This window comes from Marmota flaviventris, chromosome 1 (assembly GCF_047511675.1).
Source record: "Marmota flaviventris isolate mMarFla1 chromosome 1, mMarFla1.hap1, whole genome shotgun sequence".
Lineage (NCBI taxonomy): Eukaryota > Metazoa > Chordata > Mammalia > Rodentia > Sciuridae > Marmota > Marmota flaviventris.
The window spans coordinates 119,783,027-119,807,899 of record NC_092498.1 but is presented as its reverse complement, the minus strand read 5'-3'; the positions used below and the strand labels follow the sequence as shown (position 1 = coordinate 119,807,899).

The 24,873-nt window shown below is 36.5% G+C and overlaps 1 protein-coding gene across 2 annotated transcripts in view; it reads left to right on the top strand.

The window, feature by feature from the left end:
• LOC114106500 (sodium/glucose cotransporter 1-like) overlaps positions 1–24,873 on the top strand; it is an 87,772-nt gene that overhangs the window by 48,604 nt on the left and 14,295 nt on the right. For both annotated transcript variants that reach the window (XM_027953439.2, XM_027953441.2), the window contains exons 9-13: positions 3–138; positions 1,564–1,671; positions 14,887–15,037; positions 17,600–17,768; positions 20,863–21,078. In XM_027953439.2, the coding sequence (XP_027809240.2) occupies positions 3–138; positions 1,564–1,671; positions 14,887–15,037; positions 17,600–17,768; positions 20,863–21,078 (780 nt within the window). The remainder of the gene's footprint in view (positions 1–2; positions 139–1,563; positions 1,672–14,886; positions 15,038–17,599; positions 17,769–20,862; positions 21,079–24,873) is intronic.

Sequence of the window (24,873 nt, the reverse complement as noted above, 5' to 3'; positions counted from 1 at the left end):
AGGTGAATGTGCAGCGCTGCCTCTCAGCCAAGAATATGTCTCATGTGAAGGCCGGCTGTACCCTGTGTGGGTACATGAAGCTGCTGCCCATGTTCCTCATGGTGATGCCAGGGATGATCAGCCGCATTCTCTACACAGGTAATACCTTCTGGGAGACTCATAGACCATACTCATTTCTCTACCTCTGGATCATTTCTAAAGTCCCTAACTTCCTGCTCCCTGTAGTCTGCCCTCTTCTTGCCATGATTACCAAGCATCATTTTCCCCTCTTATCAACAATGAGCAACTTGAGGGCAAAGACATTTGGGGTTGTGTTCCCTGCTTTCTTATGCTGTCAATTGTTTTCTCATTTTATTTTTCAGATCTTTTAAAGTCACAATATGCATCCAACTTGCCTCTTCAATTTAATAACATGTGCTCAATTATAGCTCCCACACTCACCCCAGGCTTGTCTGTCATGAAAAAAAATACAGTCGGTCTTTTATATTCATGACTTGCATGTCCATGCATTCAACCAACTATGATTTGAAAATATTCAGAAAAAAATTTTATCTCTATTGAACATGTGTAGCCTTTCTTGCCTTGCTATTATTCAACATGTTACCATAAATGTTTACACAGCATTTATATCATATTAGGTATTATAAGTAATGTAGAGGTTATTTAAAGTATTCAGGAAGATATGCATGTGTTATGCAAATTCTATACTATGCTATATAAGGTACTTGAGCACCTGCAGGGTTTTGTATCCACTGGGTGTCAGGTAGTGTCCTGGAACCAGTTCCCTCCATGGACACTGTGGGAAGGCTGTATAACTAACTGAATAGTTTATATTCTAATGCATGTTATACATACTTGTTTACAAAATAGTGCTATGGTTGAATATAGAGCAGCACTAAATGAGATATTCATATAGCAAGTATTAAACAAATGTTTCTTGATCTGAATCCTATACACATTTCTTGAATTCTTTCTAAGCTCTAGATTATGTTCCTTCCCCTCCAAGGCTATTTACTTTTTATCTGTAACCCAGATTTCCCATATTTTGGAAGTGATATTCAACAATCCTGTCATTGAGGAAATTTCCTCAGTTATTTAGACATTTGACTCTACATCTAAGAGCTGTTTCAAATAAACCTAAAAATTAGGAACCACAAACAACTGTGCTTTTTCAGGAGAAAACAAGGTAATTATCACTACAGTTAGCTGAAGTGCTTCCTCCCCATCTCACCCTAAGCATAATGTCTGGCAGGCTCACAGGCCATACTCATTTCTCTACCTCTGGACCACTTCTAAAGTTCTTAACTTCCCGATCCCTCTTTTTTTCCCCATCTTCCTCTACTTAAGAACCATCCTTCCTCCCCAGTCAGAGGTTGGGGGTATATCAGGACAAGAAGTATAGGAGCATGGGATGGAGATGCTCACTGCAATCTACATTCATTGTGGAACCATTTCCGGGCCCTGGGCATAAATGTTATATTTGACACCTTGTTTTAAGAAGGTGGATTTTACAAGTATTCCCCCAATGTGTGTTTGCTGACATGATTCTTTGTCTCTCCCCAGAAAAAATTGCCTGTGTCCTTCCCTCAGAATGTAAAAAATATTGTGTCACCCCGGTTGGCTGCACTAACATCGCTTACCCAACCTTGGTAGTGGAGCTCATGCCTGATGGTGAGTCTTTCTTGAGAGGCTGATTGGTTTTAGACTCCCTTTAAATTCCTGGGTGCCTTCTGAGCCTAAGCAGTTTCTGAATCTAGTAGGTCAGTAGGGGAAGTTTCATTCTAAGTGTTTTCAGGTTTTGCACATGTCTATAAGACTTGGTTAGGCTCTATGAGTCCTGGGACTTGTCCATCAGTCAGGCTTGGAAAAGAGATGACCTGAAAATTTATTAGGTAAAACCGTGGCTCTTCCATAATCATCTAGAAAATCTTTCTAAAATCTTCAACACAGGCAATACAAACTAGTACAATCATTGTGGAAAACACTATGGAGGTTCTTGAAAAAAAATAGAACTACCATATGACCTAACAATCCCACTACTGGGTATATATATCTGAAGGAAATGAAATCAGTATGTGGAAGAAATAGAAGCACTCCCATGTTCATTGCAACATGGCTCACAACAGACAAAGTATGAAATCAATTCATGAGCTCAACACTTTAATGGATAAAGAAAAAGGGGTATATATGCACAAAGAAATACTGTTTTGCCTTAAAAGAGAAGGAAATTCTGTCATTTATGACAACTTGGAAGAACTTGGAAATCATTATTTTAAGTGAAATAAGCTGGACTCAGAAAGATGAATACTGCAACATCTCATTTAAATACAGAACCTAAAAAGTTAAAATTATAGCAGCAGAATGAATGGTGGTTACCAGGGAGTGAGATAAAGGTTGGCATGGATTGGAGAAATCTTGTTAACAGGCTACAAAATTTCAGTTGGGAGGAATAAGTTCAAGAGGAATAAGTTCAAGAGGTCTATTGTACAATGTGGTGACTATAGTCATTAACAATATGTGTTTGAAAATTGCTAAGAGTAAATTATCACAAAAAAAGGTAAGTATGTGAGGTCATTGATATGATAATTAGCTAGATTTAGCCATTTCACAATCTACACATATTTCAAAAATCATGGTATACATGATAAATATAAATAATTTTTCTATCCATTAAAAATAAATAAAGCTCTCCAACAAATTAAAATGAAGGCTTAAACTAAGCCTCTGAAGTATAAGAGAATTTTACCTGGGGAATTAATTTACTTTTAAATCATTTCAAGGACATATGTTAAGAGGAAAAAGTCCAGAATTTTAGTGCTAGAAGGAAAGAGTTTGAAATCATAGATAATTTGTAGATGGATAGATTTCAGTGTGGCTTCTTATCATATAGGATATGTTATCTCAAACTTATAGAATTACAGGTGAGCCCCACCCTGCTGGGCATGGTGGTACATGCCAATATTTCCAGCAACTCTGGAGGAAAGGCAGGAGGATCACAAGTTCAAGGCCAGCCTTAGCAATTTAGTAGGCCCCTAAGCAATTATTTTTATATTGATACAGGGTATCAATATAAAAATAATTAAAAAGAGCTGTTGATACTGACAGGGCAGTTGTGGCTCAGCAGTCGAGCGCTGGCCTAGCATTTGTGAGGCACTGGGTTGGATCCTCAGCACCACATTAAAAAAAAAGATATTGTATCCACCTATAACTAAAAAATGAATATTTTTTAAAAGAGCTGTTGATAAGTATTTAGGCATCCCTGAGAGTCCAATCCCCAGTACAAAAAAAAAAAAAGAATATGTTATCCTAGAAGATTGAATCCTGAATTTACAATAGCTAAAGTTTGGGGATTGACCTGTGAGATTGTAGTTCATGTTTCATGTTGGAGAAAAAAAATTCTCATAATTATGGCTTAAGATCTGAAAATCTGGTTAGGTTAGGAATGTTAGCACAAAATAACCGAGCTGGGTGCAAACTTCATGGATCAGCACAGCCTTTATTCAGTGATGAAATCTTGCATCTGATGGACCCACTTTCCTAATAGAAAATGAATCAATGACCAAGGGGGAGTCTGTGCTTATATATGCTACACTGAACGATGACTTAATTATTGACAGAGCATGACGGTTTGGGCACTCAGGAAACAGGTTTGGGAGAATTTGAAGTTTGTTTTTATTGGGCAATATTTTTACTTGGGGAAGAATGGAGGGCCTGGGTCACTGTTCAATGCTTATCTCTTTCCCTTCAGGGTCCCATTTACTCTCACTGGGAAAGGATTTATCTGGGGGAAGGATCAATGCTTTGGCTTCCTCCCAGAGACTGTCATTCTAGGCCTGATGGACATCTCCTTCCCAGGGATTGTCTTGTCACTGGATGATGTTTGCTTCCTTTCCAGGGAGTGTCCTATCTCTAGAAAAGGGTATATTGGGAAAGGATCAATTTTATCAGTGCATTGCCTTCTTTTTCACTCCCCCTTCCCAGTCCACACTATTTTGGAGTTTGTCATTTTCCATATCTTACAGGGAGGGTCTTAGGAAATAAAAAATTTATAAATATTAATATCTTAATGTAGAATAAACTTAAAAATTTTATTATTGAAAAGAAACTTAGAGGCTTCTTGGTTAATCTCTTTTCACAGTTGGGAAAACTGAGGCCTCCAGTAAGAAAGTGACCTTTTCAAGGCACAAAACAACTCTGTCTGCCATCTGGCTTGCTTAACTCTGCTCAAGGCTGGAATTGAGGAATTTGGGAAGGTCCTTTTTCTTTTAAACCACAGAATTCATGCATGACCTTGGGCAAACTATTTGCATTCAAATGACATAAATAAGAAAGTAATAGTTAACTACCCAGGGAGCCAGGCTGCTTATTAAGGTTGTGAGGAGTAAGAGTCACAATGGCTCTTCCTGAGTTTTACACTGGTCTCTGTGGGGGCGATTGTGCTATTTCTTTAGATTGACACAGCTACTCCTGTCCACTCTTCCTGTTTCTCATTTTCCATATTCTTAGGTAGCTTCTTTATGTATCATCTCACAAGTAAATTGTTTTCCTGGCAGTCCACATCAAATGCTATCACTGTGTCTCCTAAATAGCTCTTATCTTCCTCTCCCTCTAAAATTTTGGTCTGATATAACATTACTTTTTGTCCACACTGCTAATATAATTATGTTCAATGAATATTTGTTGAGTGAATAAATGAATGAGAGTTTGAAATGAGTGTGAAAGAGAGGATAGAGTTCTGTCCTAGTTAAGCAATTAACTGATGAAATAACCCTGAGCCAATTGCTGAAGGCCCTACCTAATAACTCCTTGAAATAGAGTTATTAACTGAAAAATGAGAGAGTCAGACTAAGCAGTCTTTCTAACTCCTATAGCTCCAGCATAGTCTATGATCTATATTATATAAACTCAGGAGAAAATATGTTTTTTAATCCTTCTAAAAAATAAAGAGATTGGAATGGGCAGACTTTATAGTCCATATTGCTAGACTATTTATATGAAACCATAAAATTGTTTATAGATACCAAATAAGGAATAAGAGAATCATGCTCCTAAAAGATCTCAAGAGGCATTATTGTTACCAAAAGCTCAGTTCTTGTCCCTGATGACAATTCAATAAAGTAGACAAGGTTTTGAGAAAAAGGAAAAAGAAGATTTAATACTTTGCAAGCAAAAAAAAGAAACACAGAACTCCTGTCCCAGAGGCTGTGGTTCTTCCCATCAGGAAGAATGGAGAGCTCTGAAATAGATGATTCAAAGACTACATTCCAGGTGTGCCCTGATGGGTATCAGAATTCATTTGCTCACGTGAAAGATTTCTTAGATCTAGTATCATCTCTGAAGTGTGAATTACTTCATTCCATTGATGAGTGTGTACTTACAGACAGACAACTAGGCTTAGTATAGGGAAGAAGGGTAATCCTGTTTCCCCAAGATTAGAGAAGTGGAGAGATTAGGGAGAGGCAGGGGAAGAAGAGAAAAAACATGTCCATTTAAAAATAAGTCACAACTGCAGAGGAGCAAGGGCTATATTTAAAGCATGAGTTAAACCCCTGTTACATTGTGTTTATTAGCTTTGTGTCTGTGGCCAAACACCTGAGAAAATCAACCTGAGGGAGGAAAGATTTGTTTTGGCTCATAGTTTCAGAGGTTTCAGTCACTAGAGGTTTCATTCCATTGATTCTAGGCCTTGGTGAGGCAGAACTTCCTGGTGGGGAAGGTGTGGCAGAGGAAAGTTACCTCATACAGTCAGAAGGAGAGAAAAGCGTGAACTACTTCATTCCTGTGGTGAGTGTACTCACAGACAGACAACTAGTAAGCCAACAGAGAACTTAAGTACATAACAGCCTGAGATAAGATCCACCATAAGGGCATTGCCTCAAGGACTCACTCTCTTTAATGAGGACCCACCTCCTATAGTTTCTAACACTTCCCAGTAGTGCTACCAAATTATGCATCCACCAATGGATGAATCCACTGATGAGGTTTGAGCCTTTATGATCCAATCACTTCCCAAAAGCCCCACATATGAACAAAGTTGTATTAGAGACTGAGCCTTCAACACATGAGCTGTTCGGGGACATTTCAGATCCAAATCATAACAGGCATGAATGTTGATGCAAATAAGTAAACCAAAGTTAATATAAATGAGTCAAGTTCTATATAGTTGGGTTCCTAAATTATGTAGGAATACTGAAGATATTTAGCTTAGAGAATACAGAACTCAAGGGGACACAAGTTATCTTTAAATATATGAAAGAGGTAATGGAGGTGAAAGGTAAGACCTCTCTCACTGAGTTGCATAAGGACTGAAGCTGTAGAGAGGCATATTTCATCATGGTCAGAACAGTCCAAGAGGGAGAAGACTTCCTGTGGTGTAGCAGATTTCCTCTTACTGAAGTTTTGGGAACAGGAAGCGTTGTGGAAGGGACCCAAGTAGCAGGTAGATGATAAACCTAGGTAATCCCTAAGGTCACTTTGCTTCTGAGACCGTAAATCTGTGCTGTGATGGTGGGCCCTCAGCTCGCCCTGGCCTTCTGGCCTCAGCAGGTGCAATTGTGTGCCCACAGGGGTATAAAAAGAATGACAGAGATTATAGCCAACCATGCTTTCTGTGATTGGGAAAACTTTTAAAACAACACCTCTTATTCTGACATGAGTGGATGTCATAGTATCCCTATTTAACACCTCAAGAAATGAAGCCTATAGTTTGTATAACTTGCTTAAGGTCAGAGTTGGAAATAGAGCTTTGTCTTCTTTCAATAAAGACTTCATTGAGCGGTAACTAACATACCATACAATTTGCCCATTCAAGGTGTCCAACTGAGTGGTTTTTAGTGTGTTCATAGAGTAGTGCCCATCATCCCAATCAATTTTAGAAAATTTTCATCACCCAATAAAGAAATCCTGCACCTGTTGAAGAAATTAGCAGTCCATTCTTATTTCAACCCAACCTCCCAGTTCTAAATAACCGGAGATACACTTTATGTTTATAGATTTGCCTGTTCCAGACCTTTCATATAAAAGGAATCATATAATAAATATGGTTCTTTGTGACTGTATTTTTAAAAATAGCATGATGTTTTCAATGTTGGTTTGTGTTTTAGCATGTATTTGCACATTATTTCTTTTCATTAATGAATAATATTTCATTGCATGATAATCCACTTATCAGTTGTTTACTTTGTTTAATCATTGATTAGTTGATGAACATTTGAGTTGTTTCCACTTTTTGGGTGATATAAGTAATGGTGCCATGAACATTCATGCACATGAGTTTCTGTGGGTGTACATTTTTACTTCTCTTGGGTAGACATTTAGGAGTGGAAATGATGAATCACAAAATGTTTAACTGTTTGCAGACCTGCCAATTTTCCATAATAACTTTGTCATATTACATTTCTACCAACAACAGAAGGTCTCCATTTCTCTACTTGTTATATATTTAAAGTACCATCCTAGTTGGTGTGAAATAGTAATCATTTTGAATTTTCTTGATGTCAAGCATCTTTTTAATGTCATTATTAACCATTGCATACCTTTGGAGGAATGGCTATTCATTCCACTGTCATATATAAATATAAAATGGCTATTCAGATCATTTGCAACTTTTATTTGGTTATTTGTATTTTTATTATAGACCTATGATAGTTATTTTTCTCAGATATTTAAAATTTTAATTTGTTATATAAGATAGAAGAATGCATTAAAGTTCATATCACATATATACAGCACAATTTTTCATACCTCTGGTTGTGCACAAAGTAGAGTCATACCATTCATGTCTTCATACATGTATTTAGAGTAATGATGTCCATCTCATTCCACCATCTTTCCTACCCCCATTCCCACTCCCTTCTATTCCCTCCCCTTTTCACTATCTAGTATTCATCTAATCCTCCCACCCCACCCCCCAATCCCATTATGAATCAGCATCCTTAAATCAAAACATTCGACATTTGTTTTTTGGGGATTGGCTAACTTCACTTAGCATTATATTCTCCAACTCCATCCATTTACCTGAAAATGCCATGATTTTATTCTCTTTTAATGCTGAATAATATTTCATTGTGTATATTTACCATATCTTTTATCCATTCATCTACTGAGGGCCATCTAGGTTGGTTCCACAGTTTAGCTATTGTGAATTATGCTGCTATAAACATTGATGTGGCTGTGTCCCTGTAATGTGCTATTTTTAAGTCCATTGGGTATAGACCAAGGGATAGCTAGGTCAAATGGTGATTCCATTCCCAGTTTTCCAAGGATTCTCCATATTGCTTTCCATACTGGCTGCACCACTTTGCAGTCCCACCAGCAGTGTATGAGTGTACCTTTTCCGCAACATCCTCGCTGACACTGATTGTTGTTTGTATTCATAATAGCTGCCATTTTGACTGGAATGAGATTTGCGTTTTTCTTTTTTGTTGTTGTTGATTCTTTTTTTAATTAATTTTTTGTATTTATATATGACAGTGGAATGCATTACAATTCATATTACAAATATTGAGCTTAATTTTTTCGTATCTCTGGTTGTATACAAAGTATATTCACATTCATGTCTTCATACATGTATTTGGATAATAATATTCACCATATTCCACCATTACTTGTAACCTCATGCTCCTTCCCTTCCCCTCCCACCCCTCTGCCTTATCTAGAGTCCATCTATTCCTTCCATGCTCCCGCTCCCTACACCACTATGAACCAGGTTGATTTGCATTTTTCTAATTGCTAGAGATGATGAACATTTTTTTGTATATTTGTAGATTGATTGTATATCATCTTCTGAGAAGTGTCTGTTCAGTTCCTTGGCCCATTTATTGATTGGGTTATTTGTTTTTATGATGTTAAGATTTTTGAGTTCTTTATATATCCCAGAGATTAGTGCTCTATCTGATGTGCCTGTGGTTAAAAAAAATTTCTCCCATTCTGTAGGCTCTCTATTCACCTCACTGACTGTTTCTTTTGCTGAGAAGTAGCTTTTCAGTTTGAATCCACCCCATTTATTAATTCTTTATTTTAATTCTTGAAGTATAGGAGGCTTATTAAGGAAGTCAGGGCCTAATCCAACATTATGGAGATTTGGGCCTACTTTTTTTTCTAATAGGAACAGTGTCTCTGGATTAATTCCTAGGTCCTTGATCCACTTTGAGTTCAATTTTGTGCCTGGTGAGAGATAGGGGTTTAATTTAATTTTGTTGCATATGGATTTCCAATTTTCTCGGCACCATTTGTTGAAGAGGCTATCTTTTCTCCAATATATGTTTTTGGCACCTTTGTGTAAGGAAAATAAAGAGGGAGAGATGGAGATAAGATGCAGAGGCAGAAAAAAAAAGATGGCAGAATGACCAAACTGCCAGCTTTATTTATATCAATAGGTTACTTTAAGTCATTGGCATCATTAATACATATTGTTCATTGTATTACTAGGCAGGTTACAGACTTAGCAACATTATGCAGCTTATTCCTCAGCTACATGCTAAATTGCAATGTGCAATGTTAGGAGCTTTGTGTAGCTCTCAAAAAAGTCCAATGTATAAAGTTATTGTTATGAGTACAGGTTTAGACTCAGTGAAACATTGTAGTTGTCTAACAAGAGAGTTCCTTTATTCCTAGGAGCTGTGTGCCTGAGATCAAGGTCAAGGCTAATGAGGCTCTTTCTACACAGAGATTTTCAAGCAGGATATTGCCATACCAGCTAAACATTGAACATATATTTAGTTATTTTACTAGTTCCTAGGAGAAATTTCAGGGCAATATATGGGTGGGAAAGAGAGTATCTGTTACCCCTCTGGGAGTTTACTCACCAGGGTAACACTTCCCTGTACATTTTCACAATCAGAATCCCTACACCTTTGTCTAATATAAGATAAATGTGGTTATGTGGATTTGTCTCTATGTCCTCTATTCTGTACCATTGGTCTACAAGTCTATTTTGGTGCCAATACCATGCTGTTTTTGTTATTATTGCTCTGTAGTATAGTTTAAGATCTGGTATAGCGATACCACCTCCTTCACTCTTCTTGCTAAGGATTGCTTTAGCTATTCTGGGTCTCTTATTTTTCCAGATGAATTTCATGACTGGTTTTTCTATTTTTATAAGAATTCCATTGGGATTTTGATTGAAATTGCATTAAATCTGCATAGTATTTTTGCTAGTATGGTCATTTTGACAATATTAATTCTGCCTATTCAAGAACAAGGTAGATCTTTCCATCTTCTAAGGTCTTCTTTGATTTTTTTCTTTAGCATTCTGTAGTTTTCATTGTAGAGGTCGTTCACCTCTTTCATTAAGTTGATTCCCAAGTATTTTATTTTTTCTTTTGATGCTATTGTAAATGGAGTAGTTTCCCTTGTTTCACTTTCAGGGGATTTGTCACTGATATACAGAAATGCCTTTGATTTATGGTTGTTGATTTTTATATCCTGCTACTTTGCTGAATTCATTCACTAGTTCTAGAAGTTTTCTGGTGGAATTTGTTGGGTCTTCTAGGTATAGAACCATATCATCAGCAAATAGTCCTAACTTAAGTTCTTCTTTTCCTAAACATATCCCTTTAATTTCTTTCATCTAATTGCCCTGCTAGTGTTTCAAGAACTATGTTAAATAGAAGTGGTGAAAGAAGGCATCCCTGTCTTTTTCCAGTTTTTAGAGGGAATGCGAACAATTTTTTTTCCATTAAGAATGATGTTGGCCTGTGGTTTAGCATAGATAGCCTTTACAACGTTGAGATATGTTCTTGTTATCCCTAATTTTTCTAGTGTTTTGAGCATGAAGGAGTGCTATATTTTGTCAAATGCTTTTTCTGCATCTATTGAGATGGTTCTTATCTTTAAGTCTATTGATGTGATGAATTACATTTATTGATTTCTGTATGTTGAACCAACCTTGCATACCTGGGATGAACCCCACTTGATTGTGGTGCATTATTTTTTATATGTTTTTTGTATTGAATTTGCCAGAATTTTAGCATCTATGTTCATTAGAGATATTGGTCTTATGTCTTTTTTTTTCTTTGATATGCCTTTGTCTTGTTTTGGAATCAGGGTGGTATTAGCCTCATAGAATGGATTTGGAAGTATTCCCTCCTTATTTCATGGAATAATTTGAGGAGTATTGATAGTTCATCTTTAAAGGTCTTGTATAACTCAGCTGTGTATTAATCTGGTCTGGGCTTTTCATGATTGGTAGGCTTCTGATGGCATCTTCTATTTCCTTGCTTGAAATTGATCTGATTAACTTGTGTAGATCATCCTGATTCTATTTTGGCAAATTATATGACTCTAAAAATTTGTCAATGCCTTTGATATGTACTATTTATTGAAGTACAAATTTTCAAAATAGTTTCTAATTATCTTCTATATTTCTGTAGTGTTTGTTGTGATATTTCCTTTTTCATAATGGAGATTAGTAATTTGAGTTTTCTCTTTCCTTCTCTTCATTAGCATGACTAAGGGTTTATAAATTTTATTATTTTTTCAAAGAACCAACTTTTTGTTTTGTCAATTATTTCAATAGTTTCTTTTGTTTCAATTTCACTGATTTCAGCTCTGATTTTAATTATTTCCTGTCTCCTACTGCTTTTGGTGTTGATTTGTTCTTCTTTTTCTAAGGTTTTGAGATGTAACATTAAGTCATTTATTTGTTGACTTTTTCTTCTTTTAAGAAATGAACTCCATGCAATGAACTTTCTTTCCCCTTAATACTGCCTTCATAGTGTCCCAGAGATTTTGATATCTTGTAACAATGTTCTCATTTACCTCTAAGAATTTTTAATCTCTCTTTGATGTCTCTTGTTATCCATTGTTTACTCAATAGCATATTGTTTGGTCTCCAGGTATTGGAGTAGCTATTATTTTTTATTTTATCACTGATTTCTAATTTCATTCCATTATGATCTGATAGGATGCAAAGTAATATCTCTAATTATTTGTATTTGCTAAGAGCTGGTTTGTGGCATAATATATGGTCTATTTTAGAGAAGGATCCATGTGCTGCTAAGAAAGTGTATTCACTCATTGATAAATGAAATATTCTACTTATGTCTCTGAAGCTAAGTTTTTGGTTATATTATTGAGTTCTATAATTTCTTTTTTCAGCTTTTGTTTGGAAGATCTATCAAGTGATGAAAGATGTGTGTTAAAGTCACCCAGAATAATTGTGTTGTGGTCTATCTGATGCTTGAACTTGAGAAGAGTTTGTTTGATGAACATAGATGCTCTATTGTTTGGGGCATATATATTTATAATTGTTGTGTCTTATTGATGTATGGCTCCCTTGAGCAGTATGTATTGTCCTTCTTTATCTCTTTTGATTATCTTTAGCTTGAAGTCTACTTTATTTTATATGAGGATAGAAAACCCTGCTTGTTTCCACAGTCCATATGAGTGATATGATTTTTCCTAATCTTGCACTTTCAGTCTGTGGATACCTTTTCCTATGAGATGAATCTCTTGAAGGCAGTGTATTGTTGGGTCTTTTTTTTTTAAATCCAATCTGACAGTCTGTGTCTTTGAATTGGTGAGTTTAGGCCATTAATATTCAGGGTTATTATTGAGACATGATTTGTATTCCTGCTCATTTTTGTTTATTTTTGTTATTTAACTTGACTTGGTTTCTATTTTGATTAGTTTTTTCCTTTAGTGTAATACCTTCCTCTGCTGATTTTCATTGTTGTTTTTAATTTCTTCCTCATTGAATATTTTGCTGAGGATGTTCTGTTGGGCAGGCTTTCTAGTTGTAAATTCTTTTAACTTTTGTTTATCACGGAAGGTTTTTATTTCCTCATTAAAATTGAAGTTTAATTTTGCTGGATATAATATTCTTGGTTGGCATTCATTTCTTTCAGAATTCTTGCTGTTTTTTTTCATGATCTCCTAGTTTTGAGGGTCTGGGTTGAAAAATCTGCTGAGATACGAATTGGTATCCCCCTATATGTGATCTGATTTCTCTCTCATTTGGCCTTTAATATTCTATCATTATTCTGTATGCTAGGCATTTTCATTATAATGTACTTTGGTGTAGATCTGTTATAATTTTGTACATTTGATGTCCTACAAGCCTCTTCTATTTGATTTTTCCATTTCATACTTCATGTTTGGGCAATTTTCTGATATTATCTCATTGAAGAGATTGTGCATTTCTTTGGTTTGAAACTCTGTGCCTTCTTCCTCTATCCCAATAACTCTTAGATTTGCTCTTTTGGTGCTATCCCATAATTCTTGGATGTTCTGATCATGGTTTCTTGCCATCTTCACTGTGTGTTCAACTTTATTTTCCAGATTGAATATTTTGTCTTCATTATCTGATATTCTGTCTTCTAAGTGATTTAGTCTATTGGTGATGCTTACTGTTGAGTTATTTAATTTGGTTTATTGTTTCCTTCATTTTAGGGATTTTTAATTCTTTTTGTTTTTCAGAATCTCTATCTCTTTCTTGAAGTAATCTTTTTCTACCTGTATTTGCTCCATTATCTCTTTGTTGGTATGATCAATGGATGGCTATATTTGTTCCCTTGTCTCTTTGTTGGTGTTATCAATGATTGCCTATGTTTGCTGTCTTATCTCTTTGTTGAAGTAATCAATTTTTGCCTATATTTGCTCATTTATGTTATTCTTTAATTCACAGATCATTTTAATTATGAACATTTTGAACTCTCTTCTCTGACATTTCACCAACTACGCTGTCCATGGGTTCTGTTATTGTAGTGTGTTGGTTTGTTTGGGGCAATTTCCTCTGTTGTATTTTCATGTTGTCTATGTGTCTTCCTTTATTGCAGTGTTAATCTGAGGTATTACAGTTTCTATCCTATAATTTTATAGTATCCATGCAGATTATCTTTACCTCACCTTGATGTTGGGCTTCCAGACCCTGCTGGTGTCCCAGGATAAATGTCACTGCAACTAAAGGTGGTAGCAGCAATAATGGAGGAAACTCAAGATAGCAATGGAAGTGCCCCTAGATGGATGCTATGACTTTCAGAAATAGGGCTGAAAGGGTGGGCCTTACACTGGCTTTGGGAGGCCTGCTCCAAGATGCAGCCACTTCTAGACCTTGTCTGTTGTAGCAAAGTAGAGACTACTGCATGGAGAAGGCTATGTAATTGGCTGCAGTGTCCCAAGATTGAAGTGGGTTAGGCCTGGGCTCCCAGGTGGCCAGGGGTGAACCTGTGTCTACCCTGGGCCTGGGCCCACACAGGTTGGGGGAGGAGAATCTGGATGATAGTTCGTTATATGATCTGTATAGTAGGTCCTTACCAAATAGATGATTTGTATATATTTATTCCCATTCTGTTGTTGACTTTTCATTTTCTTGATAACCTTATCTTTTGAATCCTTATTTAAATATATGTGTGCTGTATCATTAATCTTTTGAGATTGAGAGGTCATATAAAACCCCAAGTGGAAGTACCAGCACCACCATCATCACCATCATTATTATTCAATTGCAAAGTATTTACCTCAGATATTGTTTTTATTTAGAGCTTTGTAGGTTGTCATGGGATTACAATTTAAAGCCATGGCCCATTTCTTAAAACATTTATTCTTTTTGTTTTATTTTGCTTTGGTAGCAGGTATTTAATCAGGGGTATTTAACCAATGAGCCACATTCCCACCCCTTTTAAAAAATATTTTATTTAGAGTCAGGATCTCTCCAACTTGCTTAGGTTCTTGCTGAATTCCTGAGACTGGCTTTGAACTTGTGATCCTCACTGCCTCAGCTTCCTGATCCACTGGGATTATAGGTGTGCACCACTATGCCCAAATTAAAACATTTATTCTTTCTGGAAAAATGAACTGGAGAAGATGGCACAGTTTCAGAAGCAAACAAAAGTTGAGTCCTGCTGAAGTACTAGATGTGCCACTCAGAACTTCCTTGTCTTCCAGGATTGCGAGGCCTGATGCTGTCGGTTATGATGGCTTCTCTCATGAGCTCCCTAACTTCCATCTTCAACAGTGCCAGCACCCTCTTCACCATGGACATCTACACGAAGATCTGGAAGCAAGCATCTGAGAAAGAGCTCATGATTGCAGGAAGGTAAATGCAGAGTCATCCATCATGCAAAAGCTTAAATGATCAGAGAATGATCAGGAAAGATTGGATGGTGCTGGTAGAGTGACATTGGTGGCTTGTTATATTTGCCCTTCAATGGTATTTAACTTTAAATTGGAGAATTGGAGGTCATAAATTGCTCTGGTCATCAAACCAGTTGTCAATGGGTCTTTTATTTATTTATTTATTTATTTATTTATTTATATGTGATAAAGATTGAGCCCATTTACTGTCATAAATGAGTTAATAAACACAACAGGACTCTGAAAATATCAAAAATTGTCAAATGGATCAGGTGTGTTCATTATCATGATTAGCCATTAAGCAAATGCTCTGGACAGAGGGTTCATAGAAACGTGTCTCTTCTCTTTCTCTCCAGCTCCCTCTCTCCTTAATCTCCCTAGTACTGGGAATGTTGCCAAGGGGTGCTCTACCAATGACCTACAATCACAACCATTTTTGTTTTTTTTAAATTTTGCAACAGTGTCTTGCTCTATTGTCCAGGCTGGCCTCAAATGCGATTCTATAAATCAACTTCTTGAGTTACTGGGATTACAGTATGTGCCTGACTGCTGATATATCTCTTCATGGGGCTAAAGCACTCTTCTCAGGTCAGGTGGAACAAACCCTGGGATGTTAGTTAAATAAAAGATTCCCAATGAGTTCAGGAGGGATATGGGCTGTCTCTTCATAGGTCTCTGGGCTAAAGAAAGGCAGCCAAGAGAGATATGACCAGCTCAGAATCTATTACTCTGTATCATAGAAAATAGTACTACTACCTTGACTGGCTTTCCCTTAAAAAGGCACTTACTAACTTTCCTTGGTATTTGTAAGGCTCAAGTGCAAAATGGAAAAGAAGATCACTTTGTTTCTTTGTACAGGTCTGGATCCCCTAGTCCTAAGAGTATGTTGGGTCTCGCACTTCCTTACATCCCATAACTACTATCTTGTGGCTTATCTCAGTCTCCTGTACAAGCTCACAGTGATGTGAAACAGTTTGAAACTCTGCTGTGTGGACTGTAAGAGCAATCAGGGACTCAGATAAGGGAAAAGTGAGCATAGTATGGCATACTTGGGAAAGGGCCCTGGAGGAGGAAGAACCTTAACTGGGTTCAAAGTGGTAGGTAGAACTGGGGTAAATAGGGGGCAATGGGAGGAAATTTCAGAGTGAGAAATATTTAAAAACACAAATTTAAGAATATCAGTTTAAGACTCTTTTGCCTTAAATACATGTGAGATAAGTGAATCAAAGCTTTTTTAAAAAATGCTTTTACTAGTGTATTATAGTTTTAGATAATAGTGGAACATATTCTTAGAGGCATATAACATAATTTGCTGCATTTCAATCCCCAGTTCTTTCCCTTTCCCTCCTCTTCTCCCTCTTCCTGATTCCCTTCTCCTATTCTAGTGCTCTTTTTCCATTTATTTGTTTTGTTGGATTTTTTAAAAATATTTTTTAGTTGTCAATGGCTCTTTTATTTTATTTATTTATATGTGGTGCTGAGGATTGAACCCAGGGCCTCACACATGCCAGGCAAGTGTACTATCACTGAGCCACAACTCCAGCCCTTGTTCTTTTTTTTTCAAGAGAAGCATTACAGTTATACACAAAATTAATTTCATTGTGGTATATTCTTAATTTGGTCAATTTCATTCTGCTGTTCTTCCCCTTTCCCATCCCTCCTTCCTCTCCTCAATCCTCTTTCTCTATTCTGCTGTTCTTCCTTCTGTTTTTCACAAGATCCCTTTAATTTATAATTAAATAAAGAGTCAAGTAATAAGAGCTTATAAAAGAATCTCCAATCTTTTTAGGACATGGTAAAACTCAAGAGGAAGAGAGCTGGAAATACCTAATTGTGTCCCTTCCTATCTAGACTATTCTTTTATAAACTTTCTTTGGCTTATTTTAAATTTTATTATGAGGAAGAAGGAGGAGAAAATAATAACACTAGGTTTTTTTTAACTATTTATTGAATTCCTACTATTTGTGAGGCATTTTACTCTCACTAATGCTTATTCCAATTTTTCGTGGTCAGTCACATTTTTCTTTGTCTAGAGTTGGAAAATTTGAGATTTAGAGAGAAGCTCAGCAATGTGTCCTATATCACACAAGGATAGAAAAAATTTTAATCCAGGACTGTCTTGCTCCAAAGTATATAACCTTGTCCCTGTACTCTACTGCCTCCCTAAGTGGGATTTTTGTATGGGAATGATTTCAATAAATAACTATTGAAAACCAAGTGTGTTTCATTTACCCATAGCCACAGATGAAGAGGGAGGAAAAAATACTCAAGAATTAATTTGTTTATTAATTTTTCTTGCTGTGGTCATGTTATATATGTGTGTATTTGTTCATATGTGTATGTGTGTGTGTATATATATATGTATATATATATATATATATATATATATATATATATATATACATATATATGTATATATATGTATATATTTTTTTGCTAATGATGTTTATATATATATATGTGTGGTATATAAAATAATATATATTTTTATATTAACATTCTGTTGTGTGGAATTTGATTTCAGGTTGTTCATTCTCTTTCTGATTGCCATCAGCATTGCCTGGGTGCCCATTGTGCAGTCAGCGCAAAGTGGGCAGCTCTTTGATTATATCCAGTCCATTACCAGTTACTTGGGACCACCCATTGCAGCTGTCTTCCTGCTTGCTGTTTTCTGGAAGAGAATCACTGAACCTGTAGGTATTGCTTTGACGTGTTCAGAAAAGCCAGTCTGCCACAGAATTTTCTATGGGTATATTCTCTGTGGAAGGGATTCTATTTCCCAGAGATCTTAAGAAAAAATGAATTTACCTCTAAAGGTTTATATGGGAAAGTCTCTATGGATCATGGGGACTCTCTAAGAGTTGGAATAAACTCCTTAGGAGTTAGTACTGGGTCTTCTTTCTCTCTAAAAACCCTGTCCTTCTTGGTACAAGGTCTCAACTCATATTGTACATTTTCTATCCAACCTTGGTGCCTCCTGTGAAGTTTGTAGTCTCTGGGTGAGCAGCTCCACAGGAAATCCTAGCACAAGTTACTTCCAGTGGCTGTGGTGTGAACTTGGTTTTTCAGCCAGCACTCTTCAGGACCCAGTGAAGGAAAAGGTCCTGTTACTCAAACATTTTATCTGAAAAACAATGTGAGATAGATAAGAATTGAAGCATTTAAAAAATGTGGTTCAAAATGTAGGTACAAAGAGGGGCTGGGGCTGTAGCTCAGTGATGGAGTACTTGGGAGCATGTGCAGTGTGCTGGGTTCGATTCTCAGCACCACATAAAAATAAACAAATAAAATAAAGGCATTCTGTCCATCTACAGCTACAAACAATTTTTTTTTAATTTAAGTAGCAAGAAATTCAGGAAAGGCTATATCAATCGACACATGCTAAAATGGTCAGGGAAGGTGCCTTGGAAACTGTGGGACTGGGGGGTATTTAAAAAGACAGAGAGAGAATTTAAGGCAGAGAGAAGAGCCTTGCCCAAATGTGGAAAGGAAAGGATAAGGAGAAGGCAAGGGACTTGCAAGGAATCTTACCTGGCTGAAGAGAGAGAGTCTGTGGATAATGGAAGATGCAGCTGGAAAAGCAGGTCAAAGAATAGGAATAGTCACTTTGAAAGCCAGGTTAAAGAATATAAACCAACAGTAGTGTGCCATTGCTGTTTTTAAAGCACAATGAGAAAGATATATTTGGATATGCTGAACAACTGGGGTGTTGCTCAGCTGTCTCTCTTTCCAACCGTCTATCTACCTGGGAAGGGCTGAGACAGAGCAGCAGTGCTGACCATGTAGCTTACCATCCAAAAGAATAAAATTGATAACATAGTTTTCATTGGAGACATGTCCTCATTTCAAAAGGAGAGAAACAGATGTATACTGCATCAGGAATGTACCTCAGTGGAGTAACCCAGTTTTGAGGTGCATAAAACACAACAGGTATAGTCTTTTTTTAGAATAACAAAAAATATATTTAGTAAAGCAAGCAGATGCAGACCAAATACAAAAGTTTCATTGACCATTTATGTTTAATTTCTAGATACAACATATATTTTATAGAGGAGAACACTTATTGGTCACCTTTCCTATATTAAACCTACATAGCTTTAATTCTACAAGCTTTTCTATATAAGATTTATACAAAATTTAGACAAACATATTAAGCCCTCAGATGTAGGCACATTTCTAGTCACATATATTTAGGGTGTTAGATGTAATAAAATAACCTAAAATAGCAGTTGTTTATTTAAACAGAGTTATGAAGCAATCATTTAAAAGGTGTTCAACAGTCAGGAACTTAAACAAACCATAATTCTTTTAAGACTTAGTGTCCCTAAGTAATGAAAATCTAATAGACACAATAAATTACCCTGATAAAACACAAAAGTTGACAATTATCTTAAAGCAATAATGTTGATCCTTAAACCAGTTCTTTTTAAATTCCGTAAGAGCAGATCAACATTGTTACTTTAAGATAATCTAGATTTTCTAATTACACAAAACTGGGCACGCAGATACCTTGGAAAGATCATAATTAAACCAGAAATTAATAAAAACAGGATATATATATATATATATATATATATATATATATATATATATATATATATACACATACATACATACATACACATACTTCTTTGGACGAATTTCAATAGGGATTAGCAGAAAGCTGGTTCCCTGGAATATTATAAAATAAAATTATAAACTTATGTCTAAGCCCAGGTTGGTACTGCAACAGGCCACAAGAATATCCTATTTGGCAATGGCAGCACTTTTAAAAATAAAAATATGAATTGAGATAGACCATAGTCATACTATATTGGAGGTGTTTTTTCACTCCCTTTAAGAGCAATGTTTGTAAACATTTTTGATAATTCTGCTTCAGAGAACCCTGCATATACCTAGTGGTTAGAGGTCAAGGATATGCTAAACATCCTAAAATGCACAATAAAAGGTCAATGGCTATCAATTTTTTAAAAGCCACTTGAGACTAAAAGTAATGGAATAGAAATTAATTGCCAAAAAATAAGCATTATTCATAGTAACTAAAATAAAAGTGTTTTTTAAAGGAATACATTATGGGGAATTTTTTTTCTTTCTCATTTATTGATTTAATAGACAATTTCAGATGCCAGGCACTAGCTACATTAAGTGAATGAAATTTGGTTCCTTCTCTGGAAAAATTCCCAGTTAAAATGTAGAGGCAGAGAAATGAACGAGTGATTGCATGGCAGTAAAATTGGTCTGACGTGGACATGTGTTCACAGTGCTGTGGCCACAACAACGAGGGTGAACCCACCCAATTCTCTCCAGTTTATTCTATTTATATATGGAAAAGTTACTTTTTCTACCCCGCAGATACCTAATTAATTTTTCGGTGTCTTCAAGGTAGACAAAATGCTTTACAAGTGATCACTTTATATCTGAACTGACCTAAATCTGGACGCAGGTGGTGACAATAGTTGAGGTGGAGAGTTCAAATATTTTTTTTAAGTTAAAAGGAATTTTTGGAATTTAGAGGAGATTAAAATTCCATATGAGTTATTAATCACTTTACCCCATTATATTATGAGTCCTTGTTTAATGATGCAGGTGAAATCATGCTGCTGAAACAAGATAGAGAGACCCCCTGGAAGCCTGACTTAACAGTCCCAGCCCTGTCCTGCACCATGATGGTCTGGCTTCAGATGGTCTAGAGCTATCATTTCTCTCAGCTTTATTCCTTTGCCTCTGCCCACTCAGCTCTCTGTTTTGAGGGTTCAGCACTCATTAATTCAGGATTTTCTTTCACAGGGAGCCTTTTGGGGACTCATCCTAGGATTTCTGATTGGGATTTCCCGTATGATTACTGAGTTTGCCTATGGAACTGGGAGCTGCGTGGAGCCCAGCAACTGTCCCACCATTATCTGTGGGGTCCACTACTTGTATTTTGCCATTCTCCTCTTTTTCATTTCTATCATCACCATCGTGGTCATCTCCCTCTTCACTAAGCCCATTCCAGATGTGCATGTGAGTATCCATTCAGAAGACCTCGTCTGTCCTTGTTTCACATTCATGTTGCAACACTCTCGATTGACCTCAGCTCAACTACACATCTCCCACCTGCATGAATAAAATGATTTGTATTTGCGCTCAGTTTTGTGTAGAAGGACGCAGGACAGGAAACATGGTATGCCAGCTAGGAAGTTTCAAGAGTGCATTTTTAATGAGAATCTTTTGACAGTCCACACGTCAGTCCAGGGGTGTTGTCTCTGGATCCTGCTCCCTGAGTGATAGTACATGTGCAAGGGAAATGAGATCACATGAGCAAGCATGGGGCAACCATGGCTCAGAAACCTATGTTCAAAATAGGATCTGGTGTTTCTTATAACAGTCCCATAGTTGAAGCTTCTGAGACATGGTTACAAAAATTTCTAAACTCAGGGAAATCAGAAGTATGTTTTACCTTTTGATATTTTCCACTTAAGCTGCCGAAGAGTTGTTTATAAAATTTAAGATATTTCTTTTTTTTTTTCATGTTCACGTATCTAACACTGGATTATTTTTTTTTTAATTTTTTATTGTTGGTTGTTCAAAATATTACATAGTTCTTGATATATCATATTTCACACTTTGATTCAAGTGGGTTATGAACTCCCATTTTTACCCCGTAACAAATTGCAGAATCATATCAGTTACACATCCATTGATTTACATATTGCCATACTAGTGTCTGTTGTATTCTGCTGCCTTTCCTATCCTCTACTATCCCCCCTCCCCTCCCCTCCCCTCCCCTCTTCTCTCTCTAACCCCTCTACTGTCATTCATTTCTCCCGCTTGTATTATTTTCCCCTTTCCCCTCACTTCCTCTTGTATGAAATTTTGTATAACCCTGAGGGTCTCCTTCCATTTCCATGCAATTTCCCTTCTCTCTCCCTTTCCCTCCCACCTCTCATCCCAGTTTAATGTTAATCTTCTTCTCATGCTCTTCGTCCCTACTCTGTTCTTAGTTACTCTCCTTATATCAAAGAAGACATTTGGCATTTGTTTTTTAGGGATTGCTAGCTTCACTTAGCATAATCTGCTCTAATGCCATCCATTTCCCTGTAAATTCTATGATTTTGTCATTTTTTAATGCAGAGTAATACTCCATTGTGTATAAATGCCACATTTTTTTTATCCATTCATCTATTGAAGGGCATCTAGGTTGGTTCCACAGTCTTGCTATTGTGAATTGTGCTGCTATGAACATCGATGTAGCAGTGCCCCTGTAGCATGCTCTTTTTAGGTCTTTAGGGAATAGACCGAGAAGGGGAATAGCTGGGTCAAATGGTGGTTCCATTCCCAGCTTTCCAAGAAATCTCCATACTGCTTTCCAAATTGGCTGCACCAATTTGCAGTCCCACCAGCAATGTACAAGTGTACACTTTTCCCCACATCCTCGCCAGCACTTGTTGTTGTTTGACTTCCTAAAGGCTGCCAATCTTACTGGAGTGAGATGGTATCTTAGGGTGGTTTTGATTTGCATTTCTCTGACTGCTAGAGATGGTGAGCATTTTTTCATGTACTTGGTGATTGATTGTATGTCCCCCTATGAGAAGTGTCTGTTCAGGTCCTTGGCCCATTTGTTGATTGGGTTATTTGTTATCTTATTGTCTAATTTTTTGAGTTCTTTGTATACTCTAGATATTAGGGCTCTATCTGAAGTGTGAGGAGTAAATATTTGTTCCCAGGATGTAGGCTCCCTATTTACCTCTCTTATTGTTTCTTTTGCTGAGAAAAAACTTTTTAGTTTGAGTAAGTCCCATTTGTTGATTCTAGTTATTAACTTTTGTGCAATGGGTGTCCTATTGAGGAATTTGGAGCCCGACCCCACAGTATGTAGATCGTAGCCAACCTTTTCTTCTATCAGACGGCGTGTCTCTGATTTGATATCAAGCTCCTTGATCCATTTTGAATTAACTTTTGTGCATGGCAAGAGAAAGGGATTCAGTTTCATTTTGTTGCATATGGATTTCCAGTTTTCCCAGCACCATTTGTTGAAGATGCTATCCTTCCTGCATGGCATGCTTTTAGCCCCTTTATCAAATATAAGATAGTTGTAGTTTTGTGGATTGGTTTCTGTGTCCTCTATTCTGTACCATTGGTCCACCCGCCTGTTTTGGTACCAGTACCATGCTGTTTTTGTTACTATTGCTCTGTAGTATAGTTTGAAGTCTGGTATCGCTATACCGCCTGATTCACACTTCCTGCTTAGCATTGTTTTTGCTATTCTGGGTCTTTTATTTTTCCATATGAATTTCATGATTGCTTTCTCTATTTCTACAAGAAATACCGTTGGGATTTTGATTGGCATTGCATTAAACCTATAGAGAACTTTTGGTAATATCGCCATTTTGATGATGTTAGTTCTGCCTATCCATGAACAGGGTATATTTTTCCATCTTCTAAGATCTTCTTCTATTTCTCTCTTTAGGGTTCTGTAGTTTTCATTGTATAAGTCTTTCACCTCTTTTGTTAGGTTGATTCCAAAGTATTTTTTTTTGAGGATATTGTGAATGGAGTGGTTGTCCTCATTTCCATTTCAGAGGATTTGTCACTGATATACAGGAATGCCTTTGGTTTATGCGTGTTGATTTTGTAGCCTGCCACTTTGCTGAATTCATTTATTAGCTCTAATAGTTTCTTTGTAGACCCTTTTGGGTCTGCTAGATATAGAATCATGTCACCTGCAAATAGTGATAATTTAAGTTTTTCTTTTCCTATTTTTGTGCATTTAATTTCTTTCGTCTGTCTAATTGCTGTGGCCAGTGTTTCAAGAACTATGTTGAACAGAAGTGGTGAGAGAGGGCATCCCTGTCTTGTTCCAGATTTTAGAGGGAATGCCTTCAGTTTTCCTCCATTCAGAATGATGCTAGCCTGAGGCTTAGCATAGATTGCTTTTACAATATTGAGGTATGTTCCTGTTATCCCTAGTTTTTCTAGAGTTTTGAACATAAAGGGATGCTGTACTTTGTCGAATGCTTTTTCCGCATCTATCGAGATGATCATATGGTTCTTATTTTTAAGTCTATTGATGTGGTGAATAACATTTATTGATTTCCGTATATTGAACCAGCCTTGCATCCCAGGGATGAATCCTACTTGATCATGGTGCACAATTTTTTTGATATGTTTTTGTATCCGATTCGCCAGAATTTTATTGAGGATTTTTGCATCTAGGTTCATTAGCGATATTGGTCTGTAGTTTTCTTTCTTTGAAGTGTCTTTGTCTGGTTTAGGTATCAGGGTGATGTTGGCCTCGTAGAATGAATTTTGAAGTTCTCCCTCTTTTTCTATTTCCCGAAGTAGCTTGAAAAGTATTGGTATTAGTTCCTCTTTAAAGGTTTTGTAAAACTCTGCTGTATACCCATCCGGTCCTGGGCTTTTCTTAGTTGGTAGTCTTTTGATGGTTTCTTCTATTTCCTCAATTGATATTGGTCTGTTTAGGTTGTCTATATCCTCCTGACTCAATCTGGGCAGATCATATGACTTAAGAAATTTATCGATGCCTTCACTATCTTCTAATGTATTGGAGTATAAGGATTCAAAATAATTTTTGATTATCTTCTGTATTTCTGAAGTGTCTGTTGTGATATTGCCTTTTTCATCCCATATGCTAGTAATTTGAGTTCTCTCTCTTCTTCTCTTCATTAGCATGGCTAAGGGTCTGTCGATTTTGTTTATTTTTTCAAAGAACCAACTTTTAGTTTTGTCAATTTTTTCAATTGTTTCTTTTGTTTCGATTTCATTAATTTCAGCTCTTATTTTCATTATTTCTTGCCT